General features: G+C 54.9%; 1 protein-coding gene across 1 annotated transcript; it reads right to left on the reverse strand.

Moving 5' to 3' along the window:
- Positions 1–479: 479 nt before the first annotated feature.
- On the reverse strand, positions 480–12,097 carry LOC140902467 (dnaJ homolog subfamily A member 1). The gene is made up of 8 exons (XM_073322571.2): positions 12,032–12,097; positions 7,590–7,738; positions 7,319–7,508; positions 5,614–5,718; positions 4,004–4,231; positions 3,653–3,883; positions 2,762–2,862; positions 480–1,971 (listed from the first exon to the last, which is right to left on the reverse strand). The coding sequence occupies exons 2-8, from the start codon at positions 7,719–7,721 to the stop codon at positions 1,744–1,746; spliced, it is 1,215 nt and encodes a 404-aa protein (XP_073178672.1). The 5' UTR covers positions 7,722–7,738; positions 12,032–12,097; the 3' UTR covers positions 480–1,743.
- Positions 12,098–21,310: the final 9,213 nt, after the last annotated feature.

The raw sequence follows: 21,310 nt of genomic DNA on the forward strand, positions 1-21,310 counted from the left end.
TAACAGGTCAGCGAAAAGGTGGCAGCACAAATCAGCGTTCAGCAATAATGAGTAGCAGATTGGCACTCGACCGCCCCAATGGGGTGGATGCATTAACCTGGGAGTGACGGGCAGCGGCTGAGCCCCTAGCTACGGTACCTGGCACGGGCGATAAGTAAGCTCAACGGTATTTGCATTGGTTGAGCTGACTGGAGAGACTCAAGGTGAACCAGCAGAATGCACCACGACCCAGACAGGCGAGAAAGGAAGGCAATTAAAACCAAGAAGCTTCAAGCTCAGTGGTTTGAGCATTGGCCTGCTAAACCCAGGGTTGTGAGTTCAATCCTTGAGGGGGCCATTTAGGGATCTGGGGCAAAAATTGGGGATTGGTCCTGCTTTGAGCAGGGGGTTGGACTAGATGACCTCCTGAGGTCCCTTCCAACCCTGATATTCTATGATTCTAAGAGCCCTCTCCGTCCAATTAAAAGAAAAAGCAACCCTTGAAAGAAACAGCTGAGCGATGCTTTATTCTGGGATAGCGCATAGCTCAGGACTACCAGTAGATGGCACTACAAACCCCAAACGCCTGTGGGCAGGACTGATTCTTCATTGCCCTACGCCTGGTGCACTTATTTACACCGGTTCTGATCCAGCAGCATTTTGCACCAACTGTGCACTGGTGTAAACAACAACAGGGCAGGGCAACTGGGAATCAAGCCCTGGGATTTCAGCGCTACCGACAGGATCGGCGGTAGAGGTCTGCGAAGCAGACCCAGGCGCCTCATACTAGATCTTGGCCCCGAGACCTCCTTCCGGGCAGATTTGATTCCAGGTTCGGGATTATTTGTAGCTAAGTGCCACGGACTCCTCAGAAATCTTTCCACATTCGGTTGCTCGCTAAGGGAACGCGAGGCAATGGAAAACCCAAGTGGACAGACGTGTCTTTGCGAAGCTGCTGGCGTTGTCCTAGCGGAGGAAAAGTGGCTTTGTTTAATAAGTCCCTGTTATTCCCTCCCCGGGAAAACAGCCCCTTTCGCTTAAATGTGCAACAGAAGATCTCGAGAGCGAGCGCGCGCGTCTTTGCAGCTGAGGCGGGGAAGCCGGACAGTCCACCCAAAGCAGAGGAGGAAGCAAAACTCCCGGGGCAGGTCGCGAAACTGCACGAAGCTTTAGTGCAAAAACGGCACGTTGACTAGAGCTGGTCAATTTCCCATGGGTCTGAGTGGAGAATCCGGAAGGGGTTTAAACCCAAGGACCTGATTCTCGAGGACACTAAGGTTCTTTGATGCTGCTCCGGCTGCACAGAAAGGGCCCGCCTGTGGGCCCGGGGTACAATTACTCCCACTTTAAGGCCTCCTTATTGTGGCCTAAAGGGGCTTCGGTGTGAATGAGATTCAGGCCCCGAGAGTGACAGCTGTGAATGATCCCTGTAGACATTGATCCTGATGCATTGTGCCCAGGGACCCTTTTACACCACTACGCTCCTCAGAGGCGGTAACTACTGTGAGCTGGATCCTAAGCCCTCGAGTACGTGCTGGCAGGATGTGGGATGCGAGGAACTCCCGTGCTGAGCCTTCTCCCACTGCAGGGGCTCAGTGGCGCCCCCCGGGGAGCGACCGAGCTAGGCCGGAGCTACGCTAGTTCCGCCGAACTGGACCGCTGGCAGCGTTAACTATTTACATCCCTGAACTGCACGACCTTCCGAACCACCCCCCTCGCCCCGCCCCCCCCCCCGCTCCAGGGTGGGGGAGGCCGCCCAGGGGGCTACGACGTGTGGCACTGGACGTGCGGGCGTGAGGCCTCCTCGAAGTCGTCTTCGTGGTAGGCCTCGCCGGCGTGGGGCTGCCACCAGTGTCCCGGCTGGGAGAAGTAGTCGCTCAGTTCCACCTCCTTCATGTCCTCCGTCGCCATGACCTCTGCTTGGGGTGGGAAGAAAGTGCGGAGCTGGCGGAGATGGTCGGGGGAGAGCCAGCCTGGCTCTGGGAATCTCACCTGGGGGACGCAAAGCGAGATGTGGAAGGACATCCAGGACCGAGGGCCCATGCTGCAGGGAGGGTGGGAAACTCCCTGACAGCAAGAGCGGACATCAACATCACCCCAAAAGCCCCAGCTCCCTCGCATCCTCCCTCCTGATGGAAACGACCCCCTGAATGAGTCAATGAACCCACCAAGTGTCCACCTAAAAGCCACGTCTACAACCAAAGCGCTGAAGTCGGGAGGCAGCAGGTGACTCATAAGCCTCTTATGTGAACCGGGCACTAGAGGGAGAGAGAGAGTCACAGGGGCTATAGCCCACTGTCCTCACCGGTCTCGTACCTAACCCAGAGACGTTGCAGCTCTGCCCAGCCCCGATTGCTTCTCTGATCTTCCCTCTAACTTGGCTACGCCCTGCTTCTCCCCAGATGCTCGGAACGGATGGCTCCTTCCAGGCATGGCTCTGGATCCCAGATCCACAGAGGGAGGGGCTAATCACTGATACAGAGCCCATGCAAGGCTGGTGGCTGCTTGGTAAGAGTCGTCAGAGCTGGGAACAGATCCCTGATCCCCAGGCCCTGTATCTCAGCCCCCAGACAGGAGGCAAAGCCCTCTCAAATCTGGATGGGGTTTTCTGGGCGTCTCTTTGGGGTGGCCGGTCATTTCATTGCTATGGAGCTCAGGGACGGACAGAGTCCTCAGCTGGTGTAAGCCGGCACGGGCCCAACACCGGGGCTCGGGCCACTGACACCCCAGCTGGGGCTCAGCCCCATGGGCTCCCTTGGAAGGTGCCTGCCCCGCCCCTCACCTGGAAGTGTATGATGAGCCGGCCCTTCTGGGCGGGGCTTCTGTAGATGGGCATGCCCTCGTTGGGGACGCACTTCACAGATCCTGGCCGGATGACGTCACCTGAGCGGGCGGGGTGAAAGAGAGCCAGGCGGTTTCAGCCCCTGTGCAGGACGCTGGTTTGGAAAGCCCACATGCCTGGAGCCTCGCAGGCTTGGGACAGCTCCCTGCATGGCCCCTGGCTTGCTGGGCTCCAGCCAGTGTCGCCCTAAGGATAGCGAGCCCACAGGGCCGCATCACAGTCACACCTTGGCATGCTGTGACCGAGAGGTGCCAGGGAGATGCCCAGAATGAGACATTCAAGGGGTTGGGGAGTTTGGGGAGGTCCCTAGATGAGTCTCTCACAATGGTCTGCATGGTGGGAGGCTTCCTGCTGCAGGGCTTTGCTTGACTGACCTTCAAAAGAGGCATCTTTTGGATCCAACATGTGTTGGGGTAGTGGCCATCCCTGGGCTAGCAAGGGGCTGTCTACAGGGTATATTATTGATTCCCTGTGGTTGCCTTTAATCTGAGCCACGTGACCAGATGTCATGGTGATGGGCACACAAACAAATAAAGGTCGGGTCTGTCCAGAGTGGGTGGATATCACCCTCATGCTACAGGTAGGGAAACTGAGACACCGTGAGGGGAAGTGGCTTACCCAAGGTCACACAGCAGGTCAGTGGCAGAGGTGGGAATAGAACCCAGGAGTCCTGGTGTCCAGTCCCCCCTGCTCTAAACCACTAGACCCCACACCTCTCCCAGACTTGGGAACAGAACCCAGGAGTCCTGGTGTCCAGTCCCCACTGCTCTAACCACTCCCCTCCCAGGAATAGAACCCAGGAGTCCTGACAGCTCCAGGTTGCCGACTCACCGTGCTGTGAGGAGACGAGCAGGGTCCTGTTGTCCAGAGTGTGGACAACTTGCCTGAAGCCACAGAGAGCGTCCACCAGGCTGATTTCCTTTCGAAGGACCAGGTTGTTGCCAATGCGCTGGAAGACAGGGTGCTCCTTCTGATCCAGGACGATGACCACGTCCCCAGGCTCTAGGCCGGGCACCTGGTCCCCTTCCTCATGGAATGTGATCCTCTGCCCGTCCTGCATGCCTGCAAAATCAACACTGATAAGCTGGCGCCCTGGATCACCCCACAGGCTAGCTGTCAAAGTTCCTGTCCTGGATCCCCAGACTCAACCCTCCCTCAATCCAGACAGCACCCTGGCCTCACCTCTGTCCAGGTGGACATTCAGGATCTTCTTCTCCCGCACCACCCGTCTGCCGTTGCAGGTCAGGCAGCGATCGAGGGGCCGGACCCACTCGCCCTGGCCCTGGCACTGTGAGCACATGGTCTGGATCTGCTGGATCATGCTGGGCCCCAACTGGTGGATGTGAAACTCCATGCCAGTGCCATGGCACTTGGGGCACCTGCTGTCGACGCCTTCCCGGACCCCGCAGCCTGCGGACAAGGGAGGAGAGACAAGACAGAGGGCGTCAGTGCAGGCCTGGGGGCTCCCTGGGCGGTGGAGACACAATGCAGAGCTACACAGCAGCAGCTTCGGGATGAAGCTCCTGCATCGTCTCCAGCTTACATCCCCTCATGGGCAGGGTAAATGGACACATGGAACAGACAGATGGGACGCACCAGCCAGGGATCTCAGAGCTCTTGGCGGAGGAGAGAAGGGGTGGAGCAAAATCCTCATCCCCATTGCCCGGCAATGCCCATCTGGTGCAGTGATTTTGGCAGAGCTGGGATAGAACCCAGAAGCCCTGACTCCCAGTCCTCTGCTCTAACCATTAGCCCCCACTCCCCACCCAGACCCAGGAACAGAACCTAGGAGTCCTGATTCTCAGCTCCCTGATCTAATCACAAGCTCCCACTTCTCTGACCCAGGAAGAGAACCCTGGAGTCCTGACTGCCAGGCCTTTCCTGCTCTAATCACTAGGTCACACTCCCCTCCTGGAGCCAGGAACAGAACCTGAGTCTTGACTCCCAGTCCTTTGCTCTGGCCCCTGGACCAAGCTTTCTCTTCATACACCCACAGCGGAGTCTCCATAATCTGAGGGTGAAACTCAGCGGGAAGCAGCCTAGACAGGGTTGCACTTGAGTGAGTGTGGCCTCATGCCCCCTAGCCCTGCCCCCAATTACAGCCCCACCCCCAAATTCAGGTCACTCCTGGTGCTGTGCCAGAGGGAGCTTTGACATGAACATGGGAATGAGGAAGTCCCAAGAGGCTCCGCCCTTCCTTCTTCTCATTGGCTGGAGATTGGAGGGGCGGAGTTATGCTTCCCACCTCACTTTTTGCATTTAAATAAGATGCAGGGCCCTAGACTAGGGTTACCATACGTCCGTATTTTCCCGGACATGTCCAGCTTTTTGATTCTTAAATTGCCGTCTGGGACGAATTTTTAAATATCTAAAAACGTCCAGGATTTTACCGTTATTATTTTTCCCCAAAAAAGAGTTGATTATTCAAGAAAGAGAGTGAACGTTGACCATTCGAGAAAGAAAGTGAATGCTGATCTCTCGAGAGAGTGTCCGCTTTTTCTCCCTAGCTCCCAGGGCTTGTGCCGTGGAACAGCTGTTTTGTGCGGCTGGGAGGGACGGGGGAGGAGGGGGAACGTGGCGCACTCAGGGGTGGAGGCGGGGCTGGGATTTGGGGAAGGGGTCCAATGGGGCAGGGAGGGGGCAGAGTTGGGGCAGGGACTTTGGAGAAGGGGTTGGAATGGGGGCGGGGAAGGGATGGCTGGAGGGGCACGAGCAAATCCCCCCCCCCGTGAACTGTCCTCTTTTTTGAATGTTCAAATATGGTAACCCTGCCCTAGACCCGGTTCACTCACCATTGCACTTGCTGCAGATGACGTTCTTCTGCAGGGACAGCTTTCGGGTGGTGCCGTTGTACAGATCCTCCAGGGTCACCGAGAGCGGATGCACCACTGTCTTTCCTGACCACAGGACAGAGAGAGATCAGACTCTGATCAAGGACCACCCCCATGTCCCACAGGGACAGCAGTCTCCCTGCACCTCAAGCCATCTCCACAGTGCCTTAGAAAAACTTTACAAGCTAAATACATACAGGGAATGCTTTGCCCAACCCAGAAAGGCAGTCACCTCTGAGGTGGAGAGTAGCAGCTGTTCAACAGCGAAGAGCAATGCTGCGCAGGGATCACCCACGCAGCAGTGAAATGCAGCCACCTCTGGGGATGGAACATGGCAGCCGTTGAACAGCTATATAATGTCATGCAAGAGGACAGTATCAAAACCGTCCTGTCACAGTTACAGAACCCTCTCCAGTCTCTCTGAGTTCACGCCTACAGGTGACAGACCTCTTCCACTCTTGGACCGTGTACCTGGGCTACGGCCCCATGACCAACCCTGATAGCAGGCCTGGCTGGGTTTGGCCCCTGCAGTCCTTCCCTTCGGGAGCCAGTCAATACAGAGACCAGACAACTTTCTTAAAACAAAGAATTGTTCAATCTTAACAGCAAAGCAGGAGAGAGAGAGAGAGAGGATTTTAACCCAATGAAGAGTCAATCTGCAGTCAATCCATTTTCCTCCAAGGCTTATCAGCCCCTGGAAACTGAGGCTGGCTCAGTCGCTTTGCAGGGCCCGTGTCTCTATCTTGGCCTGTTCTCCAAACAACTCACTGGCAACGGCCCCTCCTCCACTCCCTGCTCTCTAGACCTGTCAGTTCCCAGCCTTCGCGACACAGCTGGGTAACTTCAGCATCTTCACGATTACTAGCGCGGGTTTTGTTTCTTGGCTTCCTGCTTGCCGGCTGGGGTTTGATCTGGAACCCCTGTTCCCTACCATGGTTCCCAACAACGCTGCTATTAAGCAGACCCACCTATGCACCCAGTAAACATACCGGTGTCGTCATACAGTAATCATTTCCCATGGTCAGGTCACACGGTATTTATACATTAATACAGAGTGGCCCCTTCTCCTTCACACCCTGTAGTTAAGTGAAAGCCCCAGGGGAATTTAGAGAGTCAGGATGTAATTATCTGAGTGGGAATTTGGACAGCAGCCCGGGACTAACCTCCGTCCAGCTCCTGGCTATAGGGCTGTAATGAATAGGAGGGGCTAGGGCCTCATTTGTAAAGGGGTCACCCCTGGCAACACAGCGCCCCCTAGAGCTATGCGGAGGGACCAGTTCTGTGAGAATTCCTGGGGAAGAGAGCCCTCCGCTGACTTGCCAACGCCTCTCTAGGCAGCATCCCGGTTTAATGCAGGACCAGATCACAACCCAAAGTGGCTGTGGGGAGGCCTCACTGCCTAAGACCCCCCAGCTCAGCAGAATGAATCCGGACTCACTTATCCTTTCTTAGGTTGCCTTCAGCAGGGACAATACACAACATCAGTGCAGCCTCTTGCTGCAGGACCTGAGCCTCCGGGGGCCTCCCAGAGCCAGATCCCCACCGTTTCCCTTGAACACCTGTCCCTCCCAGCTCAGGAAGACCTGAGGGCTTAACCCTGATCTCTAGCATGGGATCCCATGCAATCAGCACCAAGCCCTGTGTCCCAGCAATCCATCCCAGGTACCTCTCCTCTCCGGCCGGCCAGGCATCCGCACCCCTCCTCCGAAGAACATGTTGAATATGTCCATCGGGGACCCAAATCCTCCTCGGCCTCCCGCGCAGCCTTCTTTCATGGCCCGCTCCCCGCCCCGGTCATACAGTGACCTCTTTTGGGTGTCGGACAGCACCTCGTAGGCTTGTGAGATCTGCTTGAACTGGGGAAGGGGAGAGGGTTAGAGACGCCGCGTGTTCCAGCGGGCGGGCGGCGCAAAGGGGTCGCTACCCTCTCTACCTACCCGCTCTCCTTCGCTGGGGTTCTTGTCGGGATGGTATTTCAGCGCCAGCCGCCGGTACGCTCGCTTGATCTCGTCCAAGGTGGCGCCTGGCTTGACGCCCAAGAGGTCGTAGTAGCCCGTTTCTTTCACCATCTTTCCCCTCTGATGCGCTGGTGGAGGAGGAGAAAGCGGGTTCAGAGCGGGCCCCCTGCCAATCCAGCTCTGCACATAGGCACTGGCTCCCCCACACTGCCGCACCCAGTCGCGCCCTGAGGTGGCAGACTATATACCAGCTCAAGAAACCTGTAGGCCCCAACACTGCAGTACCTGAGCGCCTCAAAATCTTTAACCCATGAGGCAGGGCTGTGCTATTATCCCCATCGTACTGATGGGGAAAGTGAGGTACAGAGAGGCTAAGGGACTCACTCAAGGAAGTCTGTGGCAAAGCTGGGAACTGAACCCAGGACTCCCAAGTCCTAGGTTACTGCCCTAGGCAGAGGACAGACCCGCAAATGGGACTCTAGGGCTAGTGGCAGGATCAAGAGCCCTGGAGGCTGGAGTCCTCTGTTTATGCAGACAGCAGGACATGCTCTCCCTGCCCTCCAGTGGATCTGCTGTCACCGCTGGGCCAAACCCAAGTGGCCCTGCGACCCCACATGGAACAACCCCAGAGTGGGAAGCTGGGTCCAGCCCTGCAGAACAGGAGCTGAGCCACCATTGCGGGTTCACTCTGGCCTCCACCCATGGCCTCCCCGCAGCAGTCATTTACTTGGGAAGAGAGGGGAGCCTCAGTTTCAGATTTTGCCCCCAAAAACCTCTCCGCAGCCCTGCTTCTGGCCTTGAAATCTACCAATGAATACCAGTGGCAATGGTGGTTTTGGCAACATGGATACCTGCCCGCTGGGAACTATGGTAAGTCCCTCTCCGAATTTCCTGCCTACACGAGCCACCAGGCAGGAATGCCTTTTCAATTACTAGGGACCAGGGCTAATTAAGGTTGGGTTATCTAAAGGCAAAAGGCTCCATACCCTGTTACCAGCCCAGCTAGTCCCTGTCCTTGGCAATATGCTGGAAACAGACAGCATCTGCTGCCCTATGGACTATTGCAGCCTGTGTCTTTAAGCACTGGGGTGTGGCGTTTTAAGTGTGACCAAGGCTCAGAATGGGGACATCCCTCCCTTTTGTGTTCCCCTATTTAATCCCTCCCCTGCAAACCAGGGCTGCTAAGCCTGTTTAGTGCCTACGTCCAGACTGCCAGTGGAATAGAAAAGGCTCTTGGCTCAGGTAATTAAAAAAGCGGACCACCGTGACTATTAGCAGCAGATTGGCCCAAGTCAGCTGCGCTCGCAGCACCACGAAGGAGCAATGCAGCTGACCTTGGGCACTGGAAAATCCACTGCGATTATGTTACCAAAGGGGGATGAATAACACAGCACTGGCAAACTTTGTTGCCTGATTCTGTAAGAAGCTGAATGCCTCCCGATGGGGGACAAGCACCCTCAGCTGCTCCGGAAGTCCACAGGCGCTGAGGGTGCTCAATAGCTCCCAGGAGATGCTCAGCTGCTGGCAGGCTCAGACCCTAGATTGGGTGCACTGCTTCTGGACCCGCTCCCAGAGTTCAGGTCAGACAGAACCCAGCTTTGACCGAGTTTGTGGGATTCCTAGATCTGTGCCCTTGTTACAGATCCCCGGCCCAGGATGCCTGAGAAGGCAGAGGGCACGGTGTAAATTACACGCCCACTAGCTTGGACAGGGTAAGTCTGAAGCCAGCGTGATCTGTTCCCTTGACCCGCACCCCCATCCAATCCACACAACGCATTCCGAAGCTCACGCCCTTATCCCAAAGGCTGCAGCAGGAACCTTGGTTTGGACCAATTTAAACCGGCTTGGCACCAGTGCAGTCTTCCAAGTCCACGTGAAGCCCCCTCCCTAGTAGGGTTAGACCCTTGCCAACTTCAGCCATTTTGAAACACAGTTTAAAGGGCAAAGAGACTGCAGCGCGGGCTACAAGCTTCCTTCCACAACAACGGGGGCCAGATGTTGGAAGATTCACCACGGACAGGTTAAACTGGCTTGCCCAGGACTAGGTATGAATGATGGTGAGGCTGCAGGATCAACGCCCTGGTGACGGGCCCGGCAATCCTCAGTTGTCGGCAGTTTCAGCAGGGTGCTGTCCCTGGACCCGGCTGGGGTGTAACTGCCTCGGGCTAGCAGAGGACTAATAAGATCAAAGCTCCACCATCCTCCACTTGCTGGTAAGAGTTTACTCTCTTCTCCTCACTCCAGAGCCTCTTGTCCACTGCAAGTGGGGAGGGTCTTCACTACTGTACCCCTCCACCCCAACCTCTGTTTTTAGGGTTCCCTTCCTCCATGAATAGCTACCGCACCTCTGCTGCTCCTCAGGGCTCTTCTGGGCAACAGCAAATCCAGATCACCCACACAGGGCTCTGAACAGCAGTTGTGAAACTGACCGGAATCTTGTTAATTACAGGGTCAGCAGAGCTCCCAGCCACAACTGGGAGAGGCCTGTCTGCAGATTCAGGCTTTGTTCACACTTGGGTGGTTTCTCTTTGTAACTTTAAGGGCTGGAAAAGTCTGTTCAAATGAAAGCAGAGGGTGTTGTGCAGATGCTGCTGGGGACAGCACCTTCAGCTCAGGGGGGTGGGGCTTTTTCAAGATAACACTGGGAGTATCTTAGGACAGCTCTGCCAACAGGTGCTCGGAGACGAAGGTGCTGAGGGCCACATAAGAACCTAAATAGAATAGAACACCCCTCTCGCTCCACAACAGAGACCCTGAATACCTGCAGCACAGAGCTAGCCCTGCAGAAAGTACAGTGGGCCCAGCAGCACACAAGAGTTCAACCAGGCCAGAATTTGGGGCTGGGGCTGGGCCTCCCCCCTGCATACCACTGTAGAGGAGTCTACGGGCTTGACTTCACTGCGGCATTAGATCGAGCATCACCCCCAACCTGATGCCCATCCACACACAAAGATCTTTTGCTCGAGTTAAGTGGTGTTTTAAACCCATGCTAGCTGGCCCAGCGGGGTGGGTACTTGAAGCTGGAGTGGTGCTGATGAAGTGGGGACTCTGTTCTGTTCAAGTTATTTCACAGTGTGGCTGCTCTCACTTGAGCTAGGCTCACTCACGGTGGTGCAAACCCCGATATGGACCCCCTTATATCGGTTTAAAACTGGCTACGTCAGTTTAACTCACACGTGTAAATCTACCAACAGAAGCGAAACCAATAAGAAATAGTTTGCGGGCAGTTACACCGGTTTAACTAAATCTGTTTAAAAATGCAACTTTAATTAAACGGGGGCAACTGTGTGCCTAGTCCAGGCCTTATTCTAGTTTCAAATGGAAGCGACACCACAGCACAAAAGCATTTCTCAATTGGCAGTGTCAGCAGAGAGCGCAAGGGCAAGGCAGGGCAGGGGTCACGGGCGAGATGCTAGCAGGACGGCATTGGAAAGCGCGTCCTGGTGCCAGCAATACTGCATCGTTTCTGGGGATGAACGAAAGATCCCAGTTTCCAGGGCTGTCAACTCAGAGGGAAGTTCACTAACTCCAGCGAACTCTGCAGTGGGTACTTCAGAGGCTCTGAGAGACAGGGCCCAAGCCCCCGTGGGTTGGGGGGCGGGGAGGCACTGGTGAAGAATGAATCTTCTAGCCATACGGAGCAGGGGCAGCGCCGATCAGCCCCATCCCTGACGCTGGAAGGCGAACGGGGCGCTCGGTCCCCGTGGCCCATTCGGACATTGGCCTCTCTGCTCAGGGTGCCAACAGGGAAGGTGATGGTGTCCCACCCCGCAGCACCTGTCGCAGGGTGGGGCTGCCCTGCCTCTCCCAGCCGCCCTTAGCATGGGGTGCTGATCTCTGGGGTGACACAGTACACAGCCCTGACCCTACCTCGGGGTGGGGGGCGGCTGGACCCTGGGATGGGGGAGGGACTCAGGCATCTAGGGACTGGCCATATCAATCTCTGGGGTAGGGGAGGAACCTAGGGGACTGTCTGGGATTTTCCCCAACAGGGTAACAGCCCCTGGGGTGGGGAAAGGACCCAGGCGTCCGGGAAGGGTGTAAATCCATGGGGTGGGGGAATGTCTGGGGGGGGGGGGGGAGGAATCCCACGGGGGAAGGACCCAGGCGTCCGGGGAGGGCTACTCGGAGATCGCAGACCTGGGAGGGGAGGGACCCAGGCGTCCGGGGGGCGGGGAAGGGACCTAGGCATCACGACGGGGGGGAGGGGGGACCGACGATGTGCAGGGGGGGAAGGGACCCAGGCGTCCGGGGAGGGCTACTCGGGGATCGCAGACCCGGCAGGGGAGGGACCCAGGCGTCCGAGGGGGGGGAGGGACCCAGGAGTCCGAGGGGGGCTACCCGGGGGCCGCAGTCCATGACGGAGTGGGGGGAAAGGACCCAGGCATCCGAGAACCCCCCCCCCCCGGTAACTCACCCACCTTCAGTCTTCAGCTTCTTCCACCCTTCTCTGTCCGAACTCTCTGGAAGCCCGGACACGCCCCCTCCCCACCCATTGGCTGCAGCCCAGCCCCGAGACCCGCCCCTCACGGCGCCCGCATCGCCCATTGGCTCGAGTTCCACCCGAGCTCCGCCCCCAGGAAGGGGACGGCCCCGCCCCCTCTCCTCCCAGCCACCCATTGGCTGGCGTTCCGGCTGGGCTCCCACCTCCCTCCCCCTCCCTGCAGGGAGCTTGTGACCCCGCCTTCTCCCTTCCCTGATTGGCTGCCGGGCTGGCCTCTCACACTGCCGCATGCGCCCCAGACACTGGATGCAGCCACGCCCCTCCAGCGGCATGAGCTGCTCTGATTGGTGAGACTGCTGGCAAGGCTCCGCCAATCGCATGGAAGGATGGCAATTTCAAACTCTTGACTGGAGCAGGGGGCGTGGGAAGGAGGGGGAGGGGAGGGGAGGGGAAGGAGAGGAGGAAGGGGAGGGGGAGGGGGAGGGGAAAGGAGGGGAGGGGATGGGGAGGAGGAAGGGAAAGGAGAGGAAGGGGAGGGGAAGAAGAAGGGGGAGGAAGGGGAGGGGGAGGGGAAAGGAGAGGGAGGGGGAAGGGAGGAAGAAGAGGGGAAAAGGGGAGGGGGAGAGAGGAATGGGGTGGGAAAGGGGGATGGGGAAGGTTCAGGCCAGGGCTCTCCTAGGCTTCCCACAGGCTTTACTCTGGCCGGTTAAATGTCATTGCCCAAGCCCCTCTCTGCGCCCTGTCTTTCTCTTGCTGGGGGCGTTCCCTGGTTGCTGATTTAATGGTGATCCGATAGCTGAAGGATCCTGAAATTGTGAGCACAGCAAACGCAGAACGAAGCGGTCCCAATGGCTGTAACGTCCCGCAGCCCAGGAGAGGCGATGAACAGCCCAGATCCAAAAAAAGGAAGGTGTGGAACTAGACAGCTGCCCCCATAGTTAGTTTTTATACTTACATAGTTAACAGTGAAACTCAATGCCACAAGATATAAAAGGCTAAGTCTTCAGCAGGATTTTTTAAAAAAAAGGATTAGGCATTTATATGGATAATGAGAACACCCACAGTTAAACAGGATACAGGTTTAGAAGCGATATAAACCTTCATGCTCCAGGGCATCACACAACCACCAGTTGCCAGGGATCAGGAAGGAATTCTAGCTATGGGCCTGGCCATTCCATATTTGTCCAAGAGGGGGTTTCTTGCACCTTTCTCTGCGGTGGCTAGTGTTGGCCCCTGTGGGAGCCACGATACAGGGCTTAGATAGACCACGAGTCTGATTCAATCTGGCAATTCCTTGAGACTGAGTTTACAACCATCAGTAAACAGACGAAGGTGACACCACAGGGCAGCTGGAATGGAACAAGAATGCTAGCAACCCGAGATATTGCAGGAAAAATGCAGCCGGCAGCCGCTATTTGCACAGAGCAACAATATGGTGAAATGCCAACTGTTTCGCTATGCCCTAGCATGCTCATTGTGGGACTCTGTGAGGTCAGTGACCAGGGAAAGCTGTCTCTCCTAGGCTGAGAACATTTTTTTAATTAACTGGGCTCACAAGGAACATAGCAACTTTAGAACAGGGTAGGAAAGATCAGGGGAGGGAGACGTAATCCGTGGTTGACTGACAGTTCCCTGGGAGAAAGGCTGCTTTTTTAAACAGCTTGCTCTGGCAGCGTAAAAGAGCCTTCAGGTTGGTGGGAATGGCCCCCTGAGAATCTGCACTGGCTGGGGGGGGCTCCCTGGTGGGTGTGGAGCAGAGGTAAGGTCGTCCCCTGCATCAGCCCCTCTTCCAACCTCCAGTGTCGATGGCAGATCAGGAGCGCAGTTGGAACTTACTGCATTGTGGCTACTCTCTGCTTCCCAGTAGCCCTGGTCCAGAGTAAGTTAGAGCACCCCTGAGACTGCTCTTACTTACACCAGGATCCAGGGAGGGCCCTGCAGGCTCCCAGAAAACAGGGGTGCAAAAGGGATCTTAAACCCACCTTAACGCCCCCACCCTTCCATATCCCAAGCACAATAACTGAGAATATTTGTATAGATGTAAGAATTACTGCTGGAACTAAAGCTGGAATATAATAGTATTGCTCACACACTGCAGTGGCAGTCACATTAGAAATAACTAATTTAGACAGCTAGGTTAGATTTGGTGGCATGGCTAGATAGAGAGATCAGATTATCTCCTCTCAGCTACAGGAGGATGGTTGCAGAGAGAGAGAGAAAATTGATTACTTTACATTTCTATAGGACCACGTGCCCCAAAGCGAGGGCAATAAATTGGCTGGGCACAGGACTGGAACTCAGTAGACCTGGGGGTCTCTTCCTGGCTCTGCCACTGATTGGGTGATCTGGGGCAAGTCACAGTCCTGCTCTGTGCCTCAGTTTCCCCATCTGTAAAACAGGGATAATGCTACTGGCCTCTCTCGTAAAGCAGTTTGAGAGCTATGGAGGAAAAGTGGGGAATAAAAGCTAGGGATTATTATTCTGTATCAACATGTATATTTTATAGGGTATGCTCAGCACCGCAGTAAGATTTGGCCTTAGAACAGCATGGGCGATATAGTGTATTTGGATGACAGTAGCAGTCGGGTACATCTACACACAAAACCAAAACAACCTGCAGCAGTGAGTCAGAGCCTGGGGCTACAGACTGGAGCTTGCGCTAAGATGCTAAAAATACCCATGTAGACACTCTGGCTCGGGCTGGAGCTTGGGTTCTGATGCCTGGGGAGAAGGGTGGCTTTCAAAGCCTGGGAGGGAACACCTGAGGAGGTGAGGCTCCAAACAGCCAAAGGGTGGGGGAAACAGATTATTAGCATCCATTGTACAGCTGGGGAACTGGTACACCAAGAAACGAAGTGACTGGCCAAGGTCTGTAGCAGAGGCAGGAATTGAACCCAGGTCAGTGTCTTAACCAGTGGCCAACCTTCCTGCACACCTGGCGGTGGTATTTAAATCAGACCAGACAACCCCCCACCCTCCTTCCTCAGGCTTTTGTTGCAAGTTGGACCCAAACCGGAGAGAGGCCCGTTTCCTGGCTCCGGTTTGTACGCCTGGGAAATCCTGCCAGACGGCCGATCTTGCCAGACTTCAGCTGCTTTCATCTGAGATCTCCCAAGAGTGCTCCCGTCAAATCCAAACCCTGCATCCCAGCCTGGAAGCCCAGCTCTCTTTCCAACCTGAAACTCCCAGTGGTGCCATGCAAAAAGCATTCCCGGCCTTTGCAATGTGCTGTCAGAGGCTCTAGGGGGTGCCCTGAGCATTGCCTGAAACAGGGCCTGGCAGCTGTCAAGGCTATTGCTCCAACAGCTGTGACAAATCCACAGGAGGGTTTTAAAATACCTCCCGTGGCCAGGCAAGGCAACTGGGCCGAGAGGCAACGCTTTGGTTTGGCTTATTTATTATTATTCTTTTTTAATTTCCCTACTCGGTGTCTGCAGAAGCGGATCCAGAGGAGGAAAAGACAGACTGGGATGGAAGTTGCTTTATGGCAGCATCCAGGGGCCTTCAGTGAGATCAGGGCCCCCGCTGCGCTTGGTGCCGTACGTCCCCACAGTGAAAGACAGTCCCTGTCCTCAAAGAGCTTCCAGTCCAAGCAGACAGAGGAAGGATTATTATCCCTATAGGACATTATCCCTATTATCCCTATAGGGGGAAACTGAGGCACAGAGTGATGACATGGCTTGCCCAAGATCACAGAGGGAGTTTGAGATGTTGAACCCAGACCTCCTGAGTCCCAGCCCAGTGCCTTAATGGCAAGGCCAGAAGGGCTGCTTATAGCCCAGGGTGGGTGTGACAGTAATTTGCCACTAGCGCAGCTGCTCAACAGCCTATGTGAAATGAGTTTGTGGGATCTCCTTTCATTCTCTAGTGAACAGATCAAGGCCTTTACCCCAGCTGGGGGTATGTCTGTACTGGAAAAAAACAAAATCCTGCAGCAGTGAGTCCCAGAGCCCTAGTTTACAGCCTTGGGGAGGGGACTGGTTTCCAGAGCTCAAGATCCAGCCGGAGCAGGAACGTCTACACAGCTGGTTTTAGTCAATCTGTAGATCCAGGCTCTGAGATTTGATGCCGCTGGGTTTTTTATTTTTTGCAGTGTAGACATACCCTTGGAGACAAAGGATTGAACAGTCCATGCTCAGTGAACTCCCTCCTCTGTCCTAAACAGGGTGCCTCCGGGGATGGCCGGGGGGGTGGGGGGGGCTGATACACAGGTTGTGGGGGAAACGCCACCCTGCTTCTGCCCATGCTGGACCTAGAGAGGAGACTTCCTGCTCTCTGAGCTGCAGCCCAGATCCCCTTTTGTCCCCCCCCCGTCCCCCCCGCATCCCTGTAGCTTCTTTTTTTTGGGGAAAAAAAATGGTGTGTGTGAAAAAACTCCCTTCCCGGAGAGAAACATCTTCTGGGTCAGCTGTTTTCCACCTGCAGCAGAGTGGGGTGAGAGCTTAAAATAAACCCCTCAATTCCAGCCCTTTCTTTCCTCTTGCGCTAGCTCGTTATTTGGAGAGGCTGGCTCAGGAAAGAGGCATTTCCGCTCCCTTTCAGAAAGGTCTTAGTCACCCAGCACCAGGCCCTGATGTCATTTCATTATCTGCAAAAGCATGTCTGGCGATAGGGCCGGCAGAGAGCAAGAGCCGAGGCTGTCTCTTCCCTGCACGGAGAGATACGCTTTGCACACAGAGATCCCGCATGAGCTGTACAATTCTAGTGGCTACGAGGCCCAGGTAGCTTCTACCTGGCCGCAACTAGCTCCAGGGCTTAATTTATGCTAGGGCTGAGCCCCGGCACTTCTGGGCCGGGCAGTTCAGGGCCCCGGCACCTCTGGGCCTGCTGCATTAGTTACAAAAGTAAAAAAATTGCTGGTGTCCTGGCACCTCTTTCGTCACAAATTAAGCCCAGTCTAGCTTCGTGGATGCCTTGTCTCCACTAAGGTTTTGACACTGAGATGGCTTTTGGGATGGGGAAAAACACACCCTCCTTTTTGCAGCAAAGTCGAGGGGGAAAAGAGCGAACGAGAGAGAAAGCACCCGAAAATGAGAGGGGCAGAGAGCGATGGAGAAAGAGCCAGTTGTTCTGTCTTCCCAGCACTCTGGAGACTGGTGCTTCCCCCCCACCCCGAGCTGCATCTTTACCCCCGATTAGAAGCAGATGGAGAATCTGGAAAGAACTGGATTTTCCCCCCTCCGTGGGTCGGAATTTGGTTCCCCTGGTCTCCGCGGGAGGTGGGAGTGGGTCAGAGCCAGCCAATGGGCGGCTGATGGAGGGGGAGACCCTGCCTGGGAAGAGAGGGGGAAAGAAATGCTGTACATTTAAAACAAAACGCAGAAGGATCACAAAGGGAGAGCCTGTAGGTTAGCTCTTTGAGGGGAGCTGGGCTAAGGAGCGGAAGAGGAAGGAGGTGGAGATGGGGGGTGGGGAATAAAAGTGCAGCCTTTTATTTTTATTCAAGTGAATTTAGCGATGTTGTATTATGCCACCGTGGGTGCTACTCACCTCAGCAGTTACCTTTCCCACTTGTGTCAGATCTAGAGCTTCTAGGAACATATGAAGACCAGGGAAAGTAACACAGACAGTCACAAGAAAAATATCTCCTGTCCTCTATCAATTTTATTAACATCACTAACAAAGTTATAACTATCCAAGCACAGAGAAATCCTACCGATATTCATGTACAAGTTATAGGTACGGCCAGACTCACATCCTCTTAGGTGGTCTCAGGGTGTGAGGGGTCTCTCGTGGATTGATGAGCAGTAGAGGGATGGTTCCTGCTGGAGTTTTCCCCTAGGGAGCTCAGTTTCCAAAACCCTCTTTTATAATGGGATTCTGACTACACCTCGTACCCTGCGCACGTGCGTGAAAGTGTCAGGTACCCCCTTTTCCAGAGGTTGTGTATCGTTCCTTTTATTCTCATTAGCGTTGACGCACAGCCTGTATCCTGTGGGGAAGGCACTTGTTAGAAAAATAAAAATGCCTCTAGGGCATCTTGTGATCTAAAATTAATCTTATTGCGAAAACTTCACCCTATCACCCATTGGTACAGGTTTTCCCCTAATCTTGTGGCATTGGGTTATTCTTTGGTCACTTATGTCAAGCATTTCTTAACTCTAAGGCCTGATATGGCTAAGTTAAAATCTTAACAGGCCTCAGCCTGTAGGCCTTGCATCTTTACTTAGATACCTAATACTTACTTATCCCTTCTAACTACTGATCAATCTTATACTTCTATAATCCTCGCATTACACAATAAATGAATGATAAAATAAAGTCATTGGCCACAGGAGGGAACAGATCCCATCTGAACCAGATAAAAAGAAACGTTTTTGCGCACAATGAGCCTGTGGGACTCATTGCCACAGGGTATTGCCAAGAGCTTAGCACAATGCAGAAAGGGTTGGGCATTTATATGGATAATGAGAGTATCCAGGGCTATAACAGTGAGGGTTTAAAACATAAGCAAGGGCCTGATGCTCCTTGGCAGAGTGGTGTAAAGGGGTCCCGGTGTCAAAGAGAATCAGGCCCCAAGAAGATCTGAATTCTCCAGTTCCAGAGCATCAACCAACCTCTTGCTAACAGGGCACGGCTGTGGTAATTCCACAATTGCCCACTAGGGGAGTTTCTTGCACCTCCCTCCGAAGCAGCTGGTCCCAAGGGTTTCCAGAAGTGATTTCAGGGAGGCCACCTTGAGACACCTGAAAGGGGCCCGATATTTCTCTGAGATCCAGGCCCCCTTTAAGGTGTCTCAAGTTGTGGCACCCAAAAATTATTAGGCAGTTTTGGGAAATCTTGGCCGAGGATCCTGGTCTCTACGGCCAGCTTGTCTGAGCTGAGGATCTTTGATGTTCCTCCCGGGAAGAAAATCAGCAGAAAACCAGGCGACTTGTCTTTACTCCCAAGGCCCTTCACGGCTTCTCTCTCATTTGTTAGCGAGAGGTCACCTCCAGTCTCTGACTGGCGCCAGCCTCCATCACCTACTGGTTACATTTTCAAACAAGCCCCTTTGTGCTTTTCCCCGCTGCCCCTCACGCTCCCTGTAAATGCCCGCAAAGCTCCCTCCTTACCCTCCAAACCGCTCCTTAAAACTCTCCTGGGCAGTGATGCCAGTGGAAAAACCTTAACAGTGGGTAGGCCGCAGGTCTGTTGTCGTTGTTCCCTTGCTCTCGATCTGTCTGTACCCACCCATTGTCTCTTGTTGCTTCATATTTAGACTGAAAGCTCTTTGAGGTGGGGACTGTCTTTTTGTTGTGTGTCCATACAGCGCCTAGCATGCTGCGGGCCCGATCTGGACTAGGGCCCCCAGGGGCTGCTGCCAGCTCAATAAATAAAACAAGAACAGTAACAGAGTTGTAGGGGATTCAGACAGGATAAGATCATCTGGAAGCCGACCCAACAACTCTGAACTGGACTCCCACCTGCATCTAGAGGGAGATTATAAATCTCTATTTCCTGACACTCCTGATCTGAAATCCAACCCAGCACCACAGCTGTCAGCCAACTGGAGTTCCAATGACCCCCTTCTCCCCTTTGCTAAATGGGGCAGCGGGGTGGGGAAGGAGCTGGAATCTGCAGAGAGTTCCACTGGGATGCTTCTGCCGGCTTGTGATATACGGCAGAGGGGCTGGGAATGCCCCCACTCGCACCATCCCGCAGCCTCCCCTTGCAGGGCTGAGCCATGCTGCAAATCCTGGTTGTTGCTGGGATGCGAGAGGTTGGATGGAAGGTGGGGTTATGTGCAGCATGGGGGCTGGGCAGGGAGTGCCAGGAATCCCATGGGAGTCCATCCCCTGGAGATTTCTGGGCTTCAGTCTTAAGGGCTGGAACTAGGGGTGCGGGGGGTGCTGCAGCACCCCACCGGCCTGGAGTGGTTTCCATCACATACACAATTTACAGTGTGGTTCAATGGCTCTCAGCACCCCCACTATACACATTTTTCCAGCAGCCCTGCCTTCAGTTCCACTCATAGGTTTGGAGATGCAGCTGAGTTTGGGGGTTTTGGAGACGCAACCTTGAGTCACTGGATGAGAGGCAGCCTCCCAGATCCCCAAAGGTATTTAGGTATCTGAGGCTCTGGCCAGTGTGCTTTAGCAGAGGGAGCTGGCTCGGAGCTCAGGACACCTGGGTTCTATTTCCATCTTTGCCACCAATCTGCTGGGTGCCCTTGGACAAGTCACTTCCTTGCTTGGTGCCTCAGTTTCCCCTCTCTGCCTTGTCTGTTTAGATACGGAGCTTTTTGGAGACTGCCTCTTGTTCTAGCTGCGCAGCACCCAGCTGTACTATGGTGCTACTGGAATCGACAAAATGAAACTTGCCTGCTGTACTTTACTCCCCTGGGTGCTCTCAGTCACCGCGCTCGCCTTCACTTCCCATCCTAAACTGGGCAACGTTTATGATTCACATTGCAGGAACATCTAGGAACCCCAGTCATGGGCCAGTGTGTTAGGTGCTGTACAAAGAACTCCATCTGCCTGGTACCGATGGCTACATCTGTGCTCAGATAAATCATAGAAGGCAGCCGAGGTTTGGCCGCTGGGTGGGAAGTGCTTTGGGAACCTCTGGGGGAAACACCCCCCGAGAAAGGCAATCCTACAGCCACACAGGTTTGAGGTATGGAACCCCCCTCCCATGCATCGCCGGTGGGACCTTCGGCACTAAAAACATGGCCCGCTCCCACTTGGATCTTCAGGAACTGACAGCTCCATGCACTGGTCCATTGAGGCCTGGGGGTGCTCAGTAATCCTGCCGAGCCCTTAAAAGCACAGTCCCCACTCCCACAATGGGAGGTGCCAGGGGCGGGCTTCTTATTTATCTTGCGCCACCTGTGAGGAGACGGGGCCAGAGAACAGCTGAATGGCGAGGAAGGAAAAGCAGGGGCTTTGTCCCGGCTTCCTCCTGCAGATGCTGCGGAGGTCACGGAAGTCAGTTCCGTGCAAAGAAACCTCGGGCTGCTCCCTGCCAGTTTCATGTCTAAGGCCTGGCCTCTCCTGAGCTTGGTTTGGTTAACCCTTTGGGTGCTGCGCCAGTGTGCGCCACCCAGACGCTGCCCCAGGGTCACTTCAAAGCCGCTCAGATCCGGCAGAGAGGATCCAGCCTTCGCCCTGCACCGGAGGCCAGTGCCGCGAAAGCCCTAATCCGGGCTTCTGCTTCATTGGCCCCTGTGGGCCTTTGCCGTGGTGCAGGATAACCAGGGGGCACAGGCTGGCCCCGCTTCTCGCTCCGGAACGGCTCCCTGCCGCGCCAGGGCTGCGGGGGAATTGATGCCCTG

The sequence above is a fragment of the Lepidochelys kempii genome, chromosome 24 (assembly GCF_965140285.1).
Source record: "Lepidochelys kempii isolate rLepKem1 chromosome 24, rLepKem1.hap1, whole genome shotgun sequence".
Classification (NCBI taxonomy): Eukaryota; Metazoa; Chordata; order Testudines; family Cheloniidae; genus Lepidochelys; species Lepidochelys kempii.

Excerpts from the sequence above, each read along its gene's own strand:
- LOC140902467 (XM_073322571.2), bottom strand. The coding sequence starts at position 7,721 with ATGGTGAAAGAAACGGGCTACTACGACCTCTTGGGCGTCAAGCCAGGC. Across the intron at positions 7,509-7,589 it reads ACCCCAGCGAAGGAGAGCGG|TTCAAGCAGATCTCACAAGC; the intron begins GTAGGTAGAGAG and ends CCCCTTCCCCAG. Across the intron at positions 1,972-2,761 it reads GGCTCATCATACACTTCCAG|GTGAGATTCCCAGAGCCAGG; the intron begins GTGAGGGGCGGG and ends TGCGTCCCCCAG.